At 31.1% G+C, this 19,805-nt stretch overlaps 2 protein-coding genes across 2 annotated transcripts in view; one reads left to right on the top strand and one right to left on the bottom strand.

Moving 5' to 3' along the window:
- Positions 1-3,156: 3,156 nt before the first annotated feature.
- LOC108906337 (BRISC and BRCA1-A complex member 1) lies at positions 3,157-4,225 on the bottom strand. Its single transcript, XM_018709567.1, has one exon. It carries the CDS (start codon positions 4,128-4,130, stop codon positions 3,246-3,248), a length of 885 nt encoding a protein of 294 aa, XP_018565083.1. The 5' UTR covers positions 4,131-4,225; the 3' UTR covers positions 3,157-3,245.
- Positions 4,226-12,081: 7,856 nt separating this feature from the next.
- The window catches only part of LOC108906364 (alanine--glyoxylate aminotransferase 2-like), a 14,297-nt gene continuing 6,573 nt past the window's right edge, over positions 12,082-19,805 (top strand). The window contains exons 1-4 of the mRNA XM_018709597.1: positions 12,082-12,271; positions 13,749-13,867; positions 14,717-14,951; positions 17,728-17,821. Of these exons, the coding sequence (XP_018565113.1) occupies positions 12,219-12,271; positions 13,749-13,867; positions 14,717-14,951; positions 17,728-17,821 (501 nt within the window). The 5' untranslated portion in view covers positions 12,082-12,218. The remainder of the gene's footprint in view (positions 12,272-13,748; positions 13,868-14,716; positions 14,952-17,727; positions 17,822-19,805) is intronic.

Here is a 19,805-nt window from a genome sequence, read left to right as displayed (position 1 = left end):
AATTATTTTGTTAGAAGTGTTGCTGACGACTGCATTTACAAAATAAATTAATTAGAATTTTGAATTTCGAAAGAATTTGAATGGTCCTTATTGCCTTGAAAATCGATCATAATTTTTCTATGTCTTGTTCTCAGTTGATAACATGATCCGTTTAAAAAAAAAGACATTTAATGTGAAGTAAGTTATCCCTTAATGATTAAAATTGATCTATTTTGTGGTACAATTAGATGATTTGAACAAGAGTGAAAATTTTATTTTATGCAATTGTATACAGAGTGTTCTTTAACGATCTTCGAATATTTAAGGGTGTGATTCTACATGGAAAATTATAATATAAACTACGGTCCAAAAATATTCCGTTGCAAAAATATGTGGTGTTACCGACAATACGAGTTTTATTTTTTTTTACTCAAAAAACGGCGCATCACAGGACAAAACTCAAGAGAGCTCTTTCGAATTGAATGGAGATTTCAAAAATAATTTTATTTGGGAAAAAAACCATTGGCGCACCATTTTTTTCTTTAAAAATATCAAAGTCAGTGCTCGTATGCACACCACTGGTAGAGCTAAAAATTATGTTTATATTAAAAAACATGCGCCATTATTAACTATTACTACCTACTAAATATCACTAAAATATCTCAAGCGGTTTCGAAAATATCAATTAATTTCTTTCATTTTCCTAAAATTTTAACATCCCGTATTTTCACAACGGAATATTTTTGGAGCAAAGTTTATAAAGCAAACTATTATTAATTTTCCATGTGGAATCACACTCTTAATTATTCGCATATCATTAAGGAACACCCTGTATATCTAATGCATTTATTAATAAATTAAAATTATGAAATAAAAAAAATAGTATACAGCATTTGAAATAAACATAATTGCAAAATATTGTCTTGAACCATTACATGATTTTTTTTCCAAAAACAATGAATGTTATCGACTTAGAAGAGGGCCTTTTTGTAAAATTTTTTAATTAGCATTATTAAATTGTTCAATTTGTTAAAAATAATGAATTTTCTAGTCTAAAATGGGGTCGTATTTGTTACCAAAGATATAGTCTTTCCGAAGTCAGTTGAACATGCAAAAAAACGCCTGGCAATAAAATTTAATGAGTTTCATAGGCGTCCCTAAAAAAGTTTTCTGCTAAAGGTAAAAAATTATGATAATTTGTATATAATGTCTAGAAAATTTCTATTATATGTTTATTTGACCAACATATTTTAATTATTTATGTCCGCAAATAATTTTATTATATTGGTGGTAAATTTCGTTTTGTTCCGTTTCAAAAGGTCTCTAAAATGCCATGTTGTGATAATATTAGTAAACAAAATATCCCTCTTATTTCTCCCTTTCGCAATTGTAATGTGAATGATTGGTAGAAGGTGTCTATAATAAATTAAAATTACCTGAATCACACCAAATTCCGTATTGCTGCACTGCACTGCTGGGCAATTTATCAACTACATGTCAACTGTTGAGATTTATTGCTCAGTAGCCCAATGTAACTGTGTTTGTTTTCTTTTGCCCGCGCCCGCATTTTTGAACTGGGTATGGCTAAATAAATATGGGAACAGGTTTTTCGAATATTTCAATGCCGAGTTGCTGCGTCAGCGATGGAACCTGGTACATACCGTCAATCTGTTGGTTCTTTAATTTATATCGGAAAGACTATACCAAAATTGAAAAAAATTGATGAATTAATAGAAAAATTACAGCAAATTATTGATTAGGAAAAAATAACTGTGACTATGGAATTCCGTCAGAAGTTTAAAAAAAAGTGTCATAGGAAGATGCACTTTCTGAATGGACTAACCCTTACTTTCTGGAACACCCTGTACATCCCTTTTTATAAAAAAAATAATTCGTTGCACCTAATTTGCCATTTTCAAAATACACGAGTTTTGAGTTGCACTTTAATTTTATATATCTCGAAAGTAGCAGGAATAATAGGGAAAATTAATGATATTAGTGATAACGAAATAGATTTAAATATTACTACCCAGCAAACACAAGAATTGCATATAAATGAGCTATTAAAGTCATTGATGGCTGTACATATGACCAATGATCGCGTTTGCTGGATAATTTTATATAAAAAGTTAAAAACAATACTATCGTATATACTGCCATCAGCAACCTGTACTTTCTGTGTTACATTATTGTTAAACAGTGCCTGACTAAAATCTGCATGAGTGAAAAATGATTTAATTACAATTACAAGAACAGTTACTAGATCTCGATAAAAATTATTTATCTTCAAAATTATTCATTTTATTGGTCAAAATTTTGGTGTAAATAAATAGTAGTGAAATATCAGATAGTATTTTTGCACGTGTATAGATGAAATTCCAAAATAAAAGCTGATAAATTTTGATTAATTGGTCCTTCGAGCCACGCATCATCATAGATAATCTAGGTTCAAATCATGGGCAAGATTTTTTATTTTCTTAAGATTTACAGAATCTAGTGATTGTTCCATAAAATGTATATGAAATAAAAAATAGATATCCTCCATTACGTGTGAAGCCATTCAACGAGGATAGTCTTGAAAAGTATTTCACCGACATATTTCCAAGATTCTTCGCCAGCAAAAAAATTTTTTAATGTATTAGAAACTTTCAGAAATTAATATTTTTAGATTATTTGTGATATACTTCTCAAAAGTTTCTCGGTATTTAACCCCATTCTTTGTATATACTTTTTTTAACACTTCGGTTAGCACTTTAAAGATGCATATTTGTGTAAATATAGTATTAATGTTAATCTGAATGGAGAGCAGTACTTTCAAATGGTATTTCTATTAATTTGATAGCACAAAAATGTACATTTATCAACTAGCGTTGTAGTAATTCTTTTCGAGAGTATATAGGAACACTTTTTCATATTTTCCTTAAGGGTGAGAATATTTGTAATATGTGTATTTAAATTAATCGTAACATATTTTTACACAACTATTTATGTATAAAACAAGGTATTTATATGCTACATGTAGGTAATATAATTCGTGTCTTAACAGGATTATTGTAGAGGCATGTGTATTTTCTCTTTATGTTTTGTACAGTTGGAAATATTCAGTAAAACACATTTACAGCTAACTTGGTACTATTTTTGTCTTTATACGTGCAAGTGAGGTAAATAAAACTATCATTTATTAACGGCTGTCTTATTTCTATTGGTTAAGGTTAAGGATATCATGAACATTTAGTTTTCAATTCTTTCACAAGTATTACAAATAATTAAGTTTTTTGCAATTTTTGTTTTGGCCTTTGCAGCGGGTGGCCTAACAACTTAGCAGCACAGTTATGTAAACGTCTGGAGTCTCTGCACACGGGAAAGAAGTAAGCAAGTCCCTTTTTATCCAATTCCTGCAATGCGTTAAATATTTTGTGACAGTAATTGCTGGATTCTACAGGTTCGTGTGTAATCAACACGTCACATATGAAATACGGGTTTTCCAATAAGTTTTCTATACTCTCATTAAGTTGAATTTTGGGAATTGTATACGAACGTCCATAAAATATCACAGTACGAACAATATAACTAGGCGGTACTTCTAATTTTAAGAGATTAGGCATAGTAACGTTTTCCTTTATTTCATCAAACAAAGAATTTAAATTAAATGTATCTTCCACCTCACATTTGTCTATTTTATTAATAGCATCTTTCAGTTTTCTCATATCGCTTGTGAAATTTAAAATCCACTTGGCGTTATTCTCATTCAAAACAACTATAGCAAATTCATTGGACTTATTTATTGTATGCTTCAACTTTATAAATAACTGTATTGCTCTTTTGAGCATGCTTAATGGTGTAAACTTAGAATTGTTTGCAACAAAGGGGGTAAAGTTTTCGTCTTGGGCTCGGTCAATTACAAGAATCAATTTCTCCGGAACATTTGCATTTGGTATACTAGATTCATTACGGTCCTCGAATACGTCGAATTCTCTGAGGTACTCTTCATGCACGTTAGTTTTTTGTATAGTTTTTACTTGAACTGTGGGTTTATTTGTTTTTATACTCAGCTGCTCCATCGGCTTTGCTATTTTTTGTTCACTGTCGCTGGGAGAACTTTGTTCTTCATTTTCTTCTTCCATCGTTATTGGAATTATGCGTTCTGCCATTTTTGTCTTTCGTAAACCCTTTATAAATTTGTTCAAATTTATATTTGTTTTCTACGCACGACAAAATATTACAGGCAAATGTCAAAGTTGGTAAAAGCAATTTTGCCAAATTTATAAATGTGAAATACCTAGAGCAACCCAGACCACGTGTCGCCATCTCCTGTTGACGTAGAGAAATAAATCGGGCATAAATTTATGTATATTGCTTACTGTAATTTTTACATTATTTATTTTTTTACTATTGTCTTCTATAAACTGCAAATTTATTAGTATACCTGCTGGCAAATAAAAATACACAGCACTTGGTGCGCATAGAAAATATTTCCATCCATTCGTTGGAGTTGGTGTTAATTACATATCGCCCATTTCAGTAGCTTCTTCAAATTTATGGAGAATTCTCTTCAATTCTTTAATTGCTACATGTTTCGGTTAAAAATTTAGACGCTTATATCAAAAACAGCGGAATATTTTACATGACGAGCCTCTCTTGATATCAAATAGGATTCATGGGTAATTAACATTAGCACTAAATCATGCAGTGTAAACAAATAGGAACACGAAAACAGTTTATTAATACCATTGTGACGTACATTGTAGTTTATTTAAAGGCAAAATAAATAGATCTAATTTGAAAAATGCTTTTGCAATATTACGGGCTGAAATTTGATGCCTATTTATTTTAGTCAATAACGTATTGGTATGGAAGTTTCCATAAATTTCCTCTAACGCACGTGCGTACTGCGTACTCTATTAATCTATAGCTGCTAAGTATTGGTTTTAGCAGACACCAAAACCGTATTCAATAATTGGCCTAACCTAACATAAGTCTTGTAAAGTTTAACGGAGGTTGTAATATCAGGGAGGGAAAATATTTTGCAAAACACATGCACATGCACATTGTTTTCTTGCAGCTGGAACGTATGGTTTGATCAGAATAGATCGTCAGACATAACAATTCCAAAATTAATAAAGTTTCATCTGTATATTGAGATCATTTGCATTGTGTCAAACTGGTTAGCCGAATATGAGTAAATTAAGAATAGAACCTAGTGGATTCAGTACAAATACCTAAGAAACATTATTCACAACATCTCTAGAGCATGAGAATACGAATCGGCGAATCACCGACTCTGACACTAAATTTTCTTCCTGATATTCAGTAAAGTAATTTCCCACGACCAAGTTTTGCAAGCAAAATCATTATATGAAAGATCAATCGTTTTTAAGAATAAAATATTATTAGCTCCCGTATTTTTACTATATTTTAAAGGCCAATTCAAACAAATTTAAAAAATTTTTTTAAAGTTCATATCAAATGAAGTCTAACAATACCAGTTATCTGTGTGTGAAGAAAGATCCAGGCCCGGATCCAGAGGGGGTGGCGATGTGGCGATCGCCACCCCCAAAGCACAACATTTTTTAAAGATTTTCAATTTCTCTAAACGACAACAGGCAGTTAGTCGATATTAATGCAAGTTCCCCTTCCTAACCTACACCTTACGTCATCAAAAAAATAACAACAACAACAATAATAATAATAATGATAAAGAAATGCTTTGCGCCACCCCCAAAACCAGTCTCTGGATCCGGGCCTGGAAAGATCGTTACACATACATTTTTTATGTCTGTATGATTGAGGCGCAGTTAAAAAATTGTGCGTTTGAAAACAAATGCGCTTCATATATTATTTATCTCTTAATGTGGTGAAACAATTATCGAAAGACATTAAGATTAACAGCGTACGAATAGGGGATACGAGACATGCATATAATCATATTTTTTTAATAATTTTGTCATTTGGCGCTCCATTCATTAACCTTGCGTTAAATTCTTAAATGTACAAATGTTTACAGTGTTACGATGTTTTATTATTTTTGTTTAACAAATAAGTTTATTTAATCTTCAGTTTATAATTACTTTAGAATAGATAATTTTGACATTGCTAATAATAGTTGGATTAACTTAATAATAATGGAAACATTCAAGCTTTTGTAATAGTCTTCTATCAGTTTTTTTATCGTCTCAACTCGTCAAAAATAAAATATTTAAGACAGAGAAGAAATTATATTATTTGCTTAAAATTTACATTAAGGTTATTCGGGTCGGAAATATTTTGAACTTTGTTAAAAAATGTTATCGTAAACGATTTTGAAGATCACGAAAATATTTTGAACTTTGTTTCAAAATTGTTATCTACTAACAAGATTGAATAATTAAAGATAGAAATTTAACCGGTTTTGTCCTACTTTTCATTTCTTGTTTATGTTTATTTTAAAAAATTGTCAATATTATTGATATGATGTACATTTAAATAATGCGTTTTCTAATAACTGGAGCATATATCAGTTAAATTAAGATAAAGATTGATCCCAAGGATGACCATAACTGCTTTTTTCCGGTGCTCTAACATTTTTATTAATTTTGAGTACACTGGCGTTTGTGTAATATCACGCACAATCATTATGCGACCCTGATTTTTACCGCTTGGAACGTGCCTGGGTGCAGTGATAATGAGCTTACGCACTGTCTGGCGGTTTTATTTACTCAAAAAGATTTGATCATAAAAATAACGAAAAGTAATTGTCGTACATTTTCTATAGATTTTATGAAGAAAACTTGAAAAACATGTGGCCTAAAATGCTTTGTTTTCAATATATAGTGTGTTCAAAATTGGATAGTTTTCTTTTAATATCTTCGAAAAGTTTAAAAATATGCAAAAAATTTTGTACGTGTACTAAGCTTTTTATGCCTTACAATGCAAAATTAGAATTAATAATCAAAAATCATCACAGGCGGGTTAAAATCGGGCATTTTTTAAAATTTGATTATAGAATTTGTAAATTCAGTTTATTTTCGCATTTTTATTTATGGAATTTTAATTAAATATAGTAGGCTGTGTCACCGATAATCGAAAAATTTGCTAAGTTTGAGCAGCCGTATATCAGTCAATTCTCATCCAAAAATACTGTACAACCTTTTTTTGAAGGAAATTTTATCTACTTTTTTTATGAAGCAATGCCTATACCTATCTTTACTTAAAAAAACTTGGGGTTAAAAAGTTAAAAAAAAAATAAAAAAATCGAATTTTTTGCTTTTTTTCAAATTGTTTATTAACGATTTTTTGCATAAAATTTTCCTTTTAAATTTTTTTAATAAGTCGTTTCGATGGAAATTCAATTATCTAAATAATTTTTCTTATGAAATTTGAAATTTTGCTTCGTTTTCGAGCTACAATTAAAAAACTGAATGGGGTGCATTTTCACCTCTATCTCCAATTTCCACCCTCTAATTTAATAGCACTCCGCGGTTTTTTCATCTAAAATGACCATTTGAACGATTCATGTAATAAAATATCTTGAACGTCGTAGTTCCTTGCCAATCAATTGCCTAATATGACCTTTATTTTAAGAGGAGTCATCAAAAATCATATCGAGTACTTTTGCAGATTTGCCTCTAAGCACGCCTTTGTGTGTAGAAAAGATGAAATTTTGTGTTTTACTTTCATTATATTGTTCGCTGAAAACTATATTTGTGCTCTTTCAATTATTTCATCGGGAAATAAAGATAAGATGAACTCAGACTCAAGACGGTAGCATCGTCAGCAAATAACGTAGGTAGGTACTACAAAATGGTATTTGAAATGGCAAGAGATGATATTAACATATACAATGAAAAGCAATGGCCCCAACATGGAACCTTGTGGAATTCTGTTATGTATACATTCATATGAGTGCTTGATACTTTAGTTTTCCTGATTTTATAATAAACTTTCACAAAACTGCTAGTGTATCTATTAATGAAATATTCTGGCGGAAAATTTCTCACTTGTCGGCGACAAACAAAAACGAATTGATTTTTTAATAAGGCATAGAAGAATTTTTTTGATGATTTAATAGATTTTTCGCCATATTGCACAACCTTTATAAAATATCACGCAATATAATAAATTCAAATCCTAGAATTAGTACTTATTATCAAGACAGAATTGTCACAAGCTATAATAGTTGTGTGATTCAAGAATTAAGATCCCTATGTTAAATGTTAAAACTGGTAATTATCAAAATATTGCCTGTATAAGTACAGAACTACTGATACATGGGCCTTTTAGAAATCTAGTTTTTGGCTTTTGTTTAGAAAATACAATGACTCAACTTTAGACTCTCTCTCCCATAATAGAAAAAATATGGGAAATGTGTATTTATAAAAATATTTATTGAAATTCGATCTTCTTATTTAAAAGCACCAAGAAAAGTGTGGGAAATTGTAAAATGAATATTGTTGAGTCATTTAATTTTTCTGGTGCCCATATTCTGAACGTATGCCCCTTAATACTGTGACATACATCCATTATCTTTAATACGAAATGGGTTTAACTTTTGAACCATGAAAAGTCATTATTAAATCTATTTAGTACTTCATATGAAAAATAAAATATGTATCTCCTATGAGCTAAATTCATTTCCAATTAGATTTTTTTAACTTTTTATAAATAGAAACATTATGTCATGCTAAAATGTAGGCAAATGGGCTGTTATCTTTTCAAAAAGTAAATTTATATTTGTAATTAACGATTTCGGTAATGAAATCACAGAGCACCAATGAAATCAATTTTCTATTTTTCAGTAGGTTGGTATTTTGATTCTTCATAATTTATTTAAAAATAGTTGACGTCATATCTGGTGTAATTTTATAGCTTAAATAAATATATTAATTTTTTAAAGAAAGTCGTAAAAGTAAAACATTTCAGTAAGTTATTTTTTATGTCCTTATCTCTAAATGATTGTTAAAGTTGAAGTATACCTACTTACTATAAATTCCAGCAAATTTGATAAATACCGAAATTTCTAAGAACTAGTATTTAAATAACGTAAACATCAAATACAGTCTGAATGAAAGGTTTTGCAAGAACTGTTTATTTACCGTTTTTATGGCATTTCTAAGAATATTCATGAATAAATTATACTTCTTTAATTAATTTAGGAATTTGCCCATGCAGAATTTATCAATGATTTCAAAATGAAATGAGATTATTTTAAAAATTGTATAAGTGAAACGTATTTTAACCATTGTTTTAACAAACAACATTTTTGGATTGCTTGAAAATTTATTTATTATACAGGGTGAGCCTTTGGAATGTTTATTTACTAAAGATATAGATAAGAAATAGGTAAGGTAAAGCCGTTTGGCGAAATCAATAGATATTCGTTTAAGAGGTACAAGACGATTTATTCTTTTGTGCTGTTGGTTAATTTTGTTTTATTTATGAAAACACTTAATGAACTTTCTGTGCAGTTTTTTTTGTTCGGTCTTTATGACGCAACTTAGGAAATTTTCTAAATTTTCATTACAATAATAATTAATAATCGCTTATAACGTGCCAGTTCTATACAGGGTGTTTCTTAAGTAGAGACCAAAAATCCAGGGGCGTATTATTTGGCCAAAATTAAGGGTTTTTTGTTATACAGAATATAAATGTGGAGTTAATTTAAAAAAATCAGTTTTTAATTTCTAAACTACTTGAGATAATTTAACCAAATTCGTTGTGCATATTTAGTGTGACAGTAGGTTTGAAACAAAAAATTACCAGCTTTAGAAACTTACCAGTGGCGGAGAGGTGGGTATCATCGATCATTATTTACCAAAAAAATATATCAAACTGTATAATATTACAAATAAAATAGGTAATCATATGCGCCGTTGTTTTATCTTCACTTTTTGTTTCTTTACACGTTTTTGAATTCCAAACAGATTAACAACAAAATTGATTTATTTGATCTAGAGCATTTTTACAATACTTATTATATTACTTACTTAAAAATAACAAAATAATTAATTAACAGTGACTTTACTATGATTTATTATAACAAATGTTAGAAATGGCCATCTTTAGCCAAAATATATGCTTCAGATCTTCTTGAAATTGCAGCTTGAACACGTGCAAAAATTCCAGGAGTAGCTCTTATCACATCACAACCAGCTATAATTTGTAACCGTAAGTGCTCCTCAGATTTAATGTGAACTTTGTAAATTAATGTATTGAGATGTCCCCAAACAAAAAAATCAATAGGGTTCATATAGCGGGTGATCTGGGTGGCCAAGGTTGACCTGGTTCTTGAGTGCTTCGCCCAATCACGTTATTACCGAATCTTTCATTTAAAAATCACGAGTAGTCAAATTAAAATGTGGGGTGGCCCCGTCGTGTATAAACCACATTCTTTCTCTTAGTGCATATGGAACATCGCCAAATAGTTCAGGAAAAACGTTTTCATGAAAATGTCTGTAGGAAGCACCGGTTAAAGTTGTTGGTCAAAAAGTAAGGCCCAACAAGAATATTTCCAATAATACCCACCCATACATTTAAAGAAAATTGATGTTGAAATCGAGATTCATTCCATTATAGCATGAGGGGTGGGGTTTTCATCAGACCTAACGTGTTTATTGTGGAAGTTCATTATAGCATCTCTGGAAAAATTAGCTTCGTCGGTAAACAATATGCCAGCGCCAAAGTCAAGATTTTGTTCAGTTTTTTGCAAGATCCAGTTGCAAAATTGTGAGCGAGCAGGATAGTCTTTCAACAGTAAGGCTTGAACCTTTTGTATGTAATTCGGGTATAACTGTTAATGTTTTAGAACGGACCGAACTAATTTATGATTTACATTAAGATTTGCAACGATTTTCCTAATACTAGTTTCTGGGTCTTTTTCAATTTCGTGTAGAATAGCTTCTTCCAACTCAGGTGTTCTAACACCCAATGCTCTTCCAAGAATTGGACTTTTTTGAAATGAGCCTGACTCCGAAATACGTTGAAAAACATTTCTGAACATTTTTGGATTTGGAGTTGGATGATTTGTAAATATTTCCATATAAATTTACTTAGCCTCAGTACCATTTCCATATGCAAGGCCATATATGTAAAAACTTAATCTTTTAAAAAAATAAGCTTAATTTGACAATACTCAATATTAAATAAGATGACTTCTTCTTATTATTTTTGTTTTGCATGGCCTCCCTAAGATATGTTAAAGTAATTTAAGTAATTGTATAAAAATGCACTTGATCAAATCAATCAATTTTGTTGTTAATCAGTTTGGAATACAAAATAGTGTAAATAATCAAATAGGGAAGATAATATAATGGCGCATATGACGACTTATTTTATTTGTAATGTTGTACATGTTGATATATTTTTTTTTTGGAAAGTAAATGATCGATGATATCCACACCTCCGCCACTGGTAAGTTTTTAAAGCTGATAATTTTTTGTTTCATACTTACTGTTATATTAAATATGCACACCGAATTTGGTTAAATTACCTCAAGCGGTTTAGAAATTAAAAATTAGAAACTGATTTTTTTTTTAATTTTGATCACAGGATACGTCCCTGGATTTTTGACCTCTACTTAAGAAAACTCTCTATATGTTTGTGAATAATAATCTAGTTTAATCTTTTCCGACACAAAAAATGCAGAAAATTTTCATTAGAAAGGAAATAACTATATGCACAAAAAACTTAAAATGAAAGTAAGTTTGCTTGAGTTGTAACAGTATACTAGTAGCAGAAGAAAAAAAGGTCACATTTCACCTAGAGAATACAGCATTCCATTTTTTTAGCATCAGTCCTGGGACACCCTGTATATTTGTCTAGACCAAATTATTTTCCACTAAGCAGGTTATTTTAAATATCCTACTACCTGGTACCTACTAATTAAAAACCCATAAGGAGATCCTTTCGTAAATATTCCGAGCTCCATCGATTTTCCACCTCACCGAGTAGTCCGCTAACGCAACATCATTGCTTTCATGTGATAGAGAAACGTGCGACGTTCACGTGATAGGAGGAGTGTTATTTCGTTTAATAACATCGTTATCAGTTCAATTAACCATGATTGTTATATATTAGGGTACGCTGCGCGCGCACTGGTGTATTTTGTATAAATAACAATTTATGGAAAAGTCGTCAGGCATTGGCTAAAATCAGTTGTGCCTACTGGTTACGTTTTAGGCGTCTTGATTCGACTGCACATTGCATTTCTTCGGTTTTAAAGTCCCAAAGCGTTTTTGGTCTTTCTCAGCCGATCGAATTTCAAGATGCAGAAGCTTTCCAAGGAAGAAACTGTCGCCCTGAGGGAGAAACACATAGGGTAAGTCCGCTTCATAGATTGTAAAACATATTTTTTGTCCTTAGACGTATTTATTTTATTTTGGGATTTTTATGAATTTTGTTATTTTATTATTTGCAGTTCAGGTATCGATATGAAATTATTTTATTTTCAATATAGGCAGACTTGATTTGGGAAATTTTTAGAAACTTTTATGCACTTTCCATATATTTTATTGCTTGTTTATACAGGATGATTCACTTAAGGATGTTCACAATGGAAATATAGGAAATCAAGAGAGGTACAAACTTGGTTACATTACAAATAAATGGGTAACGGTAAACTCTTAAATGATGCATTTGGTTTTGATGTAACTTTCATAGATCCTAGAATAGATATTCTATTTTAAATAAATTTATATTTATAAATATTAGAAGCATAATAGCGATGGTTTTGTAATGCTTTAAAGCTTCGTTTTCGAGATATAAGGTGTTAAAATTAATACAAGACTTTTCAAATTTCTCAAAAATTATTTGGCCGATTTTAATAAAACTTGACACGTTTTGTAGTAACAAGTAAGGGGCTTAATTTGATCCGATTAGATTTAATTTATTTATTCCAGGGGCAGTGGTGGGACATCATAACTAGGATGAAGTAATTAAAAATACAACTTTTTGTCTTGAAATTATTTGGTATCTTACTTCCTTTTTGGAGAAAAAAAATCACTATTGCATGTCCCTGTGACAACATAATAAAAAATTAAAACTTCCTACCTACTATCAAAAACTGGGATGTGCCTGTTACTTTTTTCCGTATCAATAGCCTATTCTAGTCTTAAAAATTGTTCTAAAATTAATACTAGCAAAAAAAATATGTTTATGTCTTATGAACTATTAAAAAATGTTTTTTGTTGTCCATGGACATACAATAAAGTGATTTTTGTTTTTTCCATATTCAAGAGATAAAAATTTGCATTTTAGGTTGCTTAATGCGAAAAAAGTCAGTGGCGCTCATGTTTTTGTCAAATATATCGGTATGGGACGCCACTGGACTTAATAATTTTAATCTTGTTAGGGTTAAATTAGCCCCTTTTTTACCATAAATAACCAAATTTCAACAAAATCGGCAAAAAAATTATTAAGATTTCTACGAGAAAACGTTTATTTTTGTAAAGTTTGACACCATGTATCTTAAAAACAAAACATTACCGGACCTATGTTTATATACATTTTTTGCCTTAGAATCACTCAAAGAACCACCCCTTGAAGTTTGGCCACGTACTTAAATAACACCCTGTAGTTCAGATTTAATAATTTTATAAAACAATCGGTACAGATATGAAATTAACAACCTAACAATGGCCAATCAAGGAAGTAATAAACACTTCTCATAATTTTACGTCAGTTGTCGGGTAGTTCAATTGTTTACAATAACCAGATTATTTCATTCTTTCTGATTTTTATATGATTTCAATACAATCATTGTTGTGTCAATTACAGCTATAAGTATCTTGTTTCAGAAAATCATGTCAATTGTTTTTCCGGAAAGATCCACTTAAGATTGTAAGGGCTAAAGGCCAGTATATGTACGACGAAAAGGACGACGCATATCTTGACTGCATCAACAATGTAGCCCACGGTAAGAAACAAAATTAAATTTTTATGAAAAAAGTCCATAAAATGATTTTTCAAAAAATCGCGTCTAAAAAATCGCCGCAGGTCACGGATTGACAACTAATTGGTCTAGTAAATAGATCTAGAAGGTAGCTAAACTAAAAAGGAAAAATAATAATTCGATTCGTGTGTCTTTAAAAAAAATTCAGAGGGATCTAGATGTATACTGAAAAATGTGGCTATTGTATCTAGTGGTTAATAGAAATTAGTCAAAAATGAAGATAAGTAAGATTTGCAACATTTTAGAAATACATATTCTCATATCTCTGCCCCTTGATTGTTGAAAAAAACAGATCTGCCAATACATTTTATGAGATTACACAGTGTATGTAAATTTAATGTAAATACAGCACCTAAAAATAGCAGCGGCTTAATAAATTAATCTTATACTGATAATTGAAACATATTTATTTATTATAACAATGTTAATTATAGCAACAAGACTCCTTTCTATAATGTTGCAGCGCAAAAATTTCCGTTTGTGGAAATTTTCTTCCATTCCATTTTTATGACTCATATCTACAGTTCGAAAATGAACTTTTAATAGCTCAAGGCGAAAGTAGTTTGTTATTAAATCTCAGTTTTTATGATTATCTAAGAAAAACTGTCGAGTTATAAATAATAAATTATTTCGCAATTCCCAATTAAGGCTTAATCACTACAATAATTGAGTAACTCTGATTAATATGAAGAAAAGATAGTGAATAGTAGGAAAAAATATGTGTATATACAGCGTGTCCCTTAGTTTGACAAAGTTAATACAAGAAATTCAAATGAACTAGTCGCTTCTGATTATCTTTTTTTGTCCATCCAGTTGGTCATTGCCATCCTGCTGTGGTCCAAGCCGCCTTCGAGCAGATGGGAATCCTAAACACCAACAACCGTTTCCTCCACGACAACATCGTCTTGTGCGCCCAGAAAATCGTAGGGACCATGCCGGAGAAGCTCAAGGTTTGCTACTTTGTGAATTCTGGCTCGGAAGCCAACGACCTGGCTCTCCGCTTGGCTCAAATTTACACAGGAAATAGGGATATCATAGCATTGGAGCAGTAAGTTTTTTTTAACCTCTGTTGGGCTAATTCTGCCATTTCCAGTCCAGCAGATGCCCCCGGGCTTGGACCTTCTCTCCAATCTGTAGTTGTTAGATTTCCCGTATCGGAATTTCAGGGGTGTCCACATGGTGATAAAACATGAATAGAACACAAGTGTAGCAGACGAAATTTAACGTTAATTGAGTTCAGTCATATTTTATCAACTTGTACTCGCTATATTGTTGTTTTGTTGGGTCAACGAAACGAAATTTTGAATTATTTTTGTAAATTTTTCTTACACAATACACAAAGTATGGAATAAATTCAGTAAAAACGAAACAAATTTTTTTTGGAAAAAATCCTCGAACAGGTCGATTTTTAATTTAAAAAATACATACTTTAGCATAAAAGGCGATTTTCAACCGTCATTTGCTTTCGAGCAATGACGTCATCGAAATTTTTTTAAATAGCAACCCCCTATTTTTTTTCTTGATTCTGAAAAATCGTTTTATTGTCGATCCGACAGTATTAAAATGTTGCCGTCTCACATAGGAAAGTTTTCGAGTAAATGACGATTGAATGTTAGAAAACTTAAATTTTATTCATTAAAAAAATAACCTTCCTATGTCAAGCAAATACAATTTATTAAGTTTTCTACCTAAATTAAGTGTTCCAATTGCCACACACCACTTGACAATACGCAAGTATGTGTAGAAATTCTTCTTGCACATTATGAATTATTTCTGGGGTAACTCTATGTATTTCATCTATAATACAATTTTGCAGTTCTTCTAAATTATGTGGTCTATTAACGTACACTTTGGACTTTAAGTAGCCCCATAAGAAATAGTCCAGTGGTGTAAGATCTGGGGATCTCGCGGGCTATTCCATCGGTCCTCGTCTGCCGATCCACCTCTTAGGAAAACAATTGTCCAGAAAATCTCGAACAGGGCGCACATAGTGCGGAGGTGCACCGTCTTGCTGAAAGCATATGGTGTCATCAGGAATATCAGGGTCATTATCGTTAGGAAAAATTACAGCAAGCGCTGGAACAAGGTCATTTTGTAAAAACTCTAAATATCTTTCTCCTGTAAGGGTTCCTTCAAAGAAGAAAGGCCCTACTATTCTGTTGTCAACTATTCCAGCCCACAGATTTAATTTCTGTAGGTGTTGGGTATGTGTCTCTGCCATCCAATGAAGATTTTCCCGACTCCAATACCTGCAAATTTGACGGTTCACTGTACATTGAGACAAAACGTGGCCTCGTCTGAAAAAAGTATTTGCCGGTGTAAATCTCTATTTACTTGACATAAGTCCATCATAATTTCACAAAAGTGTAAGCGGCGGTCGGAATCGTCTTCATTGAGTTCCTGCACCAGTTGAATTTTATGGGAAGATATTTTTCCTGCCTCAGGATACGTAGCACTGTGGTCTGACTAATGTCATTGTTTAATGCAACCAATCGTGAAGTATTATGAGGATTATCTACCATACTTATTAAAATTTTCTGTTTGTGATCTTTACTAACGCTTGGACGTACAGGTTTTGGAATATCTATAACATTGCATGTTTTTCAATAAATAAATCGCAAACTTTCTGTTACGTTCTAGTCTTATCCCCGCATCCGATAAGAATTAAAATTTCAATTCTTTGTGTGACAGTAAAATGTGCCATAATACTTTAAATTCAACAATAATTTTTATATCGCTTACAATACTTAGAAAGTCGGTATGAAAGTGACACTTTGAACTTCAGGCATTTCGAAAAACTAAATTTGATAACGTTTTTGTTTTATTTTAATTGATTTGGGTTTTCTAACATTAAATCGTCATTTACTCGAAAACTTTCCTATGTAAGATGGCGACATTTTACAGCCGGATCGACAATGAAACGATGTTTCAGAATCAAGAAAAAAATAGGGGGTCGCTATGTAAACAAATGTCGATGACGTCATTACTCGAAAACAAATGACGGTTGAAAATCGCCTTTTGTGTTAAAATATGTATTTTTTAAATTAAAAATCGACCTGTTCGAGGATTTTTCCCAAAAAAAATTTGTTTCGATTTTACTGAATTTATTCCATACTTTGGGCGCGTACTGTATAATAGTTATAAATGTTTATTTACTGCTGTTTCTTTTTTTAAACGATATGTAATAATCTTCTGCTTTCCTTTTGTGAAATTTTCCATCTTTAATCAAACAATACCAATCAAGTGTTTGTTTTAACATTATACAATAAATATAAATTTTCCAATCGAAGGTCAATAAACTACATAAATAGCGTACGTGTATGTTTGAGATTTTTATCGGACAGGTACTTTGACCGTCCTCATATTTTTTTATTTTTAGAACATCTCACTACGAGTGACCTCAACAAAAAATAAAACAACAATGTACCTATAATTTCCATATTAGTTACCAATGCTAGTTCTAATGATAATTTCATGTCTGGAGTCGAATGAATCTAATTATTTTGTTTTCATTTTTTTATTACAGCTACATAAGACATTACAGATGAGGAAAGCTACTATCACCCAGTATATGACGCAAAGGCTGGCTTCTATTGGTGTTCGGACAAACCGAGCTTGTCGTCAACTTCTGCTAATAATCCAACGTTTTTTCCAGGTTGATGTGTATGTGATTTCCAAGCTTGAAGTTAACTCTTTCCATCATAATTTTAATCTTTGACAGTTTGACATTCAAGCTTGGAAAAGCGAGTGTACTTTTTGTATTATTTTTGGGGTTGGTGTTGGGTTCGGGTCAAAGGGCAGCTACCAGTATGGTATTTTTTTAGTGCTTACCACGGCCACTTGACCTCTTTGATTGATATTTCTCACTACAAATTTAACCTTCCCGGAGGAGTGGGCAAGAAGGACCATGTTCATGTGGTAAGTACCCATTACAGTTCACGCGCTCTAAAGTTAGGAAAATTAGCGAAAAACAAAAGAGAAACTTGAGTCAAAAAATTTTAATAGCTAACTTTTCTATTTAAACAAATAAGTGAGGAAACCAGTTTTTTCACTTTGCAGGAAAAAATATCAATTTTAGCGGAAAGTGACTCTCAGACAACTTGTAGGGAATAAAATTATCTACAAAATGAGACTCGTTAAATTAAAATCGGTTAATAAACAAAAAAGTTATTGCAAAAAAAAACAAGAAAAGTGCCCATTTTTTAATTTGTTTATAACTATCGCATTTATTGTTAAAATTTTATAAAACTTATGGCAAGTTGAGGGTTTTGTCATACTTTAAAAGTGTGCCAAAAGTGGGCGCTGTAGGTGCAATAGTTTTCGCACAATTCAATTTGTTTATAACGGAGGCTTCAAAAGTTATGAACTTTAAAAAGCCTCTGCACAGGCGTTAATTTTCAACCAAACATGATTCTGAAAGCGTCATTGTAATCTTAAAGACGTAATTAAGCGACCTATTAATAAATATCACCGTTTATTTAACATTAACATTCTCAGATTGTGCATTAAGAAACCGTGCGTTTTTCGCTTATAAACAATTTGAATAAAATTGTTGCTATTTATGCTACCTCATCGAAAATAGATTCAATGGATAGCTGGCAAAAAATACATTTTCTTTTTCATAAAAAAACATCCTCTACGGCCAACAGGAGCCAAGATATGAATTAAAAAAAAAATCGTAGCGCAATTGTTTATAAACATTAAGACTTGAATTTTTCGCAAAATAAAGTTTACGACGTAAACTACGATTTCCCGTGAATTGCATTGAAAAATGTGGAAAATTAACGACTCACGAGCCCTTTAATGAGAAGGTACTTGCTAAGTAAACTGTCCGGCGTGGTGGTGGGGGAAGCTCGTCCAAGCGAGTCGCGCGCGCAAGAAAAGTTCAAATTGACGCGCGTTGTAAAATTTTGCAATATCTCGGCTTCTATTCATCGTAGAAACTTATTTTTTTTTTTAAACTGGGGTAGCTCGACGAAAAAATAACAATTGGCATATTTATGAATTCGTAGAATAGCCCTGAACCCCATCTTTTATACTTAATTTTTTTTAATTTACAAAAATGTCACAAAAATTATTATTAAACGAAATATTAATTAAAATTTCAATTTCGGAATAATTTTAGTATTATTAAATAAATAAATGAAGCTATCGTTCATTTAAAAAGTTATTTTTTTACATATTAAGCCAAAGTAAACTTATTTTTTCAATATTTTGTTAGCTATTTAATTACGATTTAAATGTAAAATTAAAGAAAAAATTCGCAAATTATTTTCAACACTTTTTTACACTGTTGTGAATCACTCTGTATACATACTCATTTAGAAACAGTGTTATTGCATTTTAAATGATAGGCACATTTCTCTAAGCGATTTTTCATTGGGATTATCTGTTATTCCTCTAAAATAAGAGCCCGATAAGTTGCGCAACGTCGTGTTACTCATCATTTATTTCTCATTACCACATTTGTTATTTATTTCCAGCGATTAAAATATAAAAGCATGCGAGCAGGATTCCATCCAGCCTTTTAATCTGGAAATAACATGTGACGGGGTTATCTCTACAGTATTATTGTTGATTAATACAGTACAGTATAAACTAAAAGATAGGCTTTGAACGCACGACATAGTTAAGCCGTTTATTTTTAACGCTAATTAGTTACACTGCATGATTAATACGAATTAATAATTATATAAGTTTTAATTATTGTAGTTTTAAATTGTAATTATCAGATGTAAAACAAATTTACTTTATTGATATAAAATTATGTAGTCATTCTACGTTTGTCAGTTTGATAAAATAACGATATCGGTTTGTGGCAGTGGTGTAGTCGGAAAAAAATTATAATAATAAAGAAGGATTTAAATAAGTACATTTAATAGTGGTTATGTATATATATATA

Source organism: Anoplophora glabripennis, unplaced genomic scaffold (genome assembly GCF_000390285.2).
Source record: "Anoplophora glabripennis isolate ALB-LARVAE unplaced genomic scaffold, Agla_2.0 scaffold139, whole genome shotgun sequence".
Taxonomy (NCBI): domain Eukaryota; kingdom Metazoa; phylum Arthropoda; class Insecta; order Coleoptera; family Cerambycidae; genus Anoplophora; species Anoplophora glabripennis.
This window is presented reverse-complemented; position numbering and strand designations above follow the sequence as displayed.

Excerpts from the sequence above, each read along its gene's own strand:
- LOC108906337 (XM_018709567.1), bottom strand. The coding sequence starts at position 4,130 with ATGGCAGAACGCATAATTCCAATAACGATGGAAGAAGAAAATGAAGAA.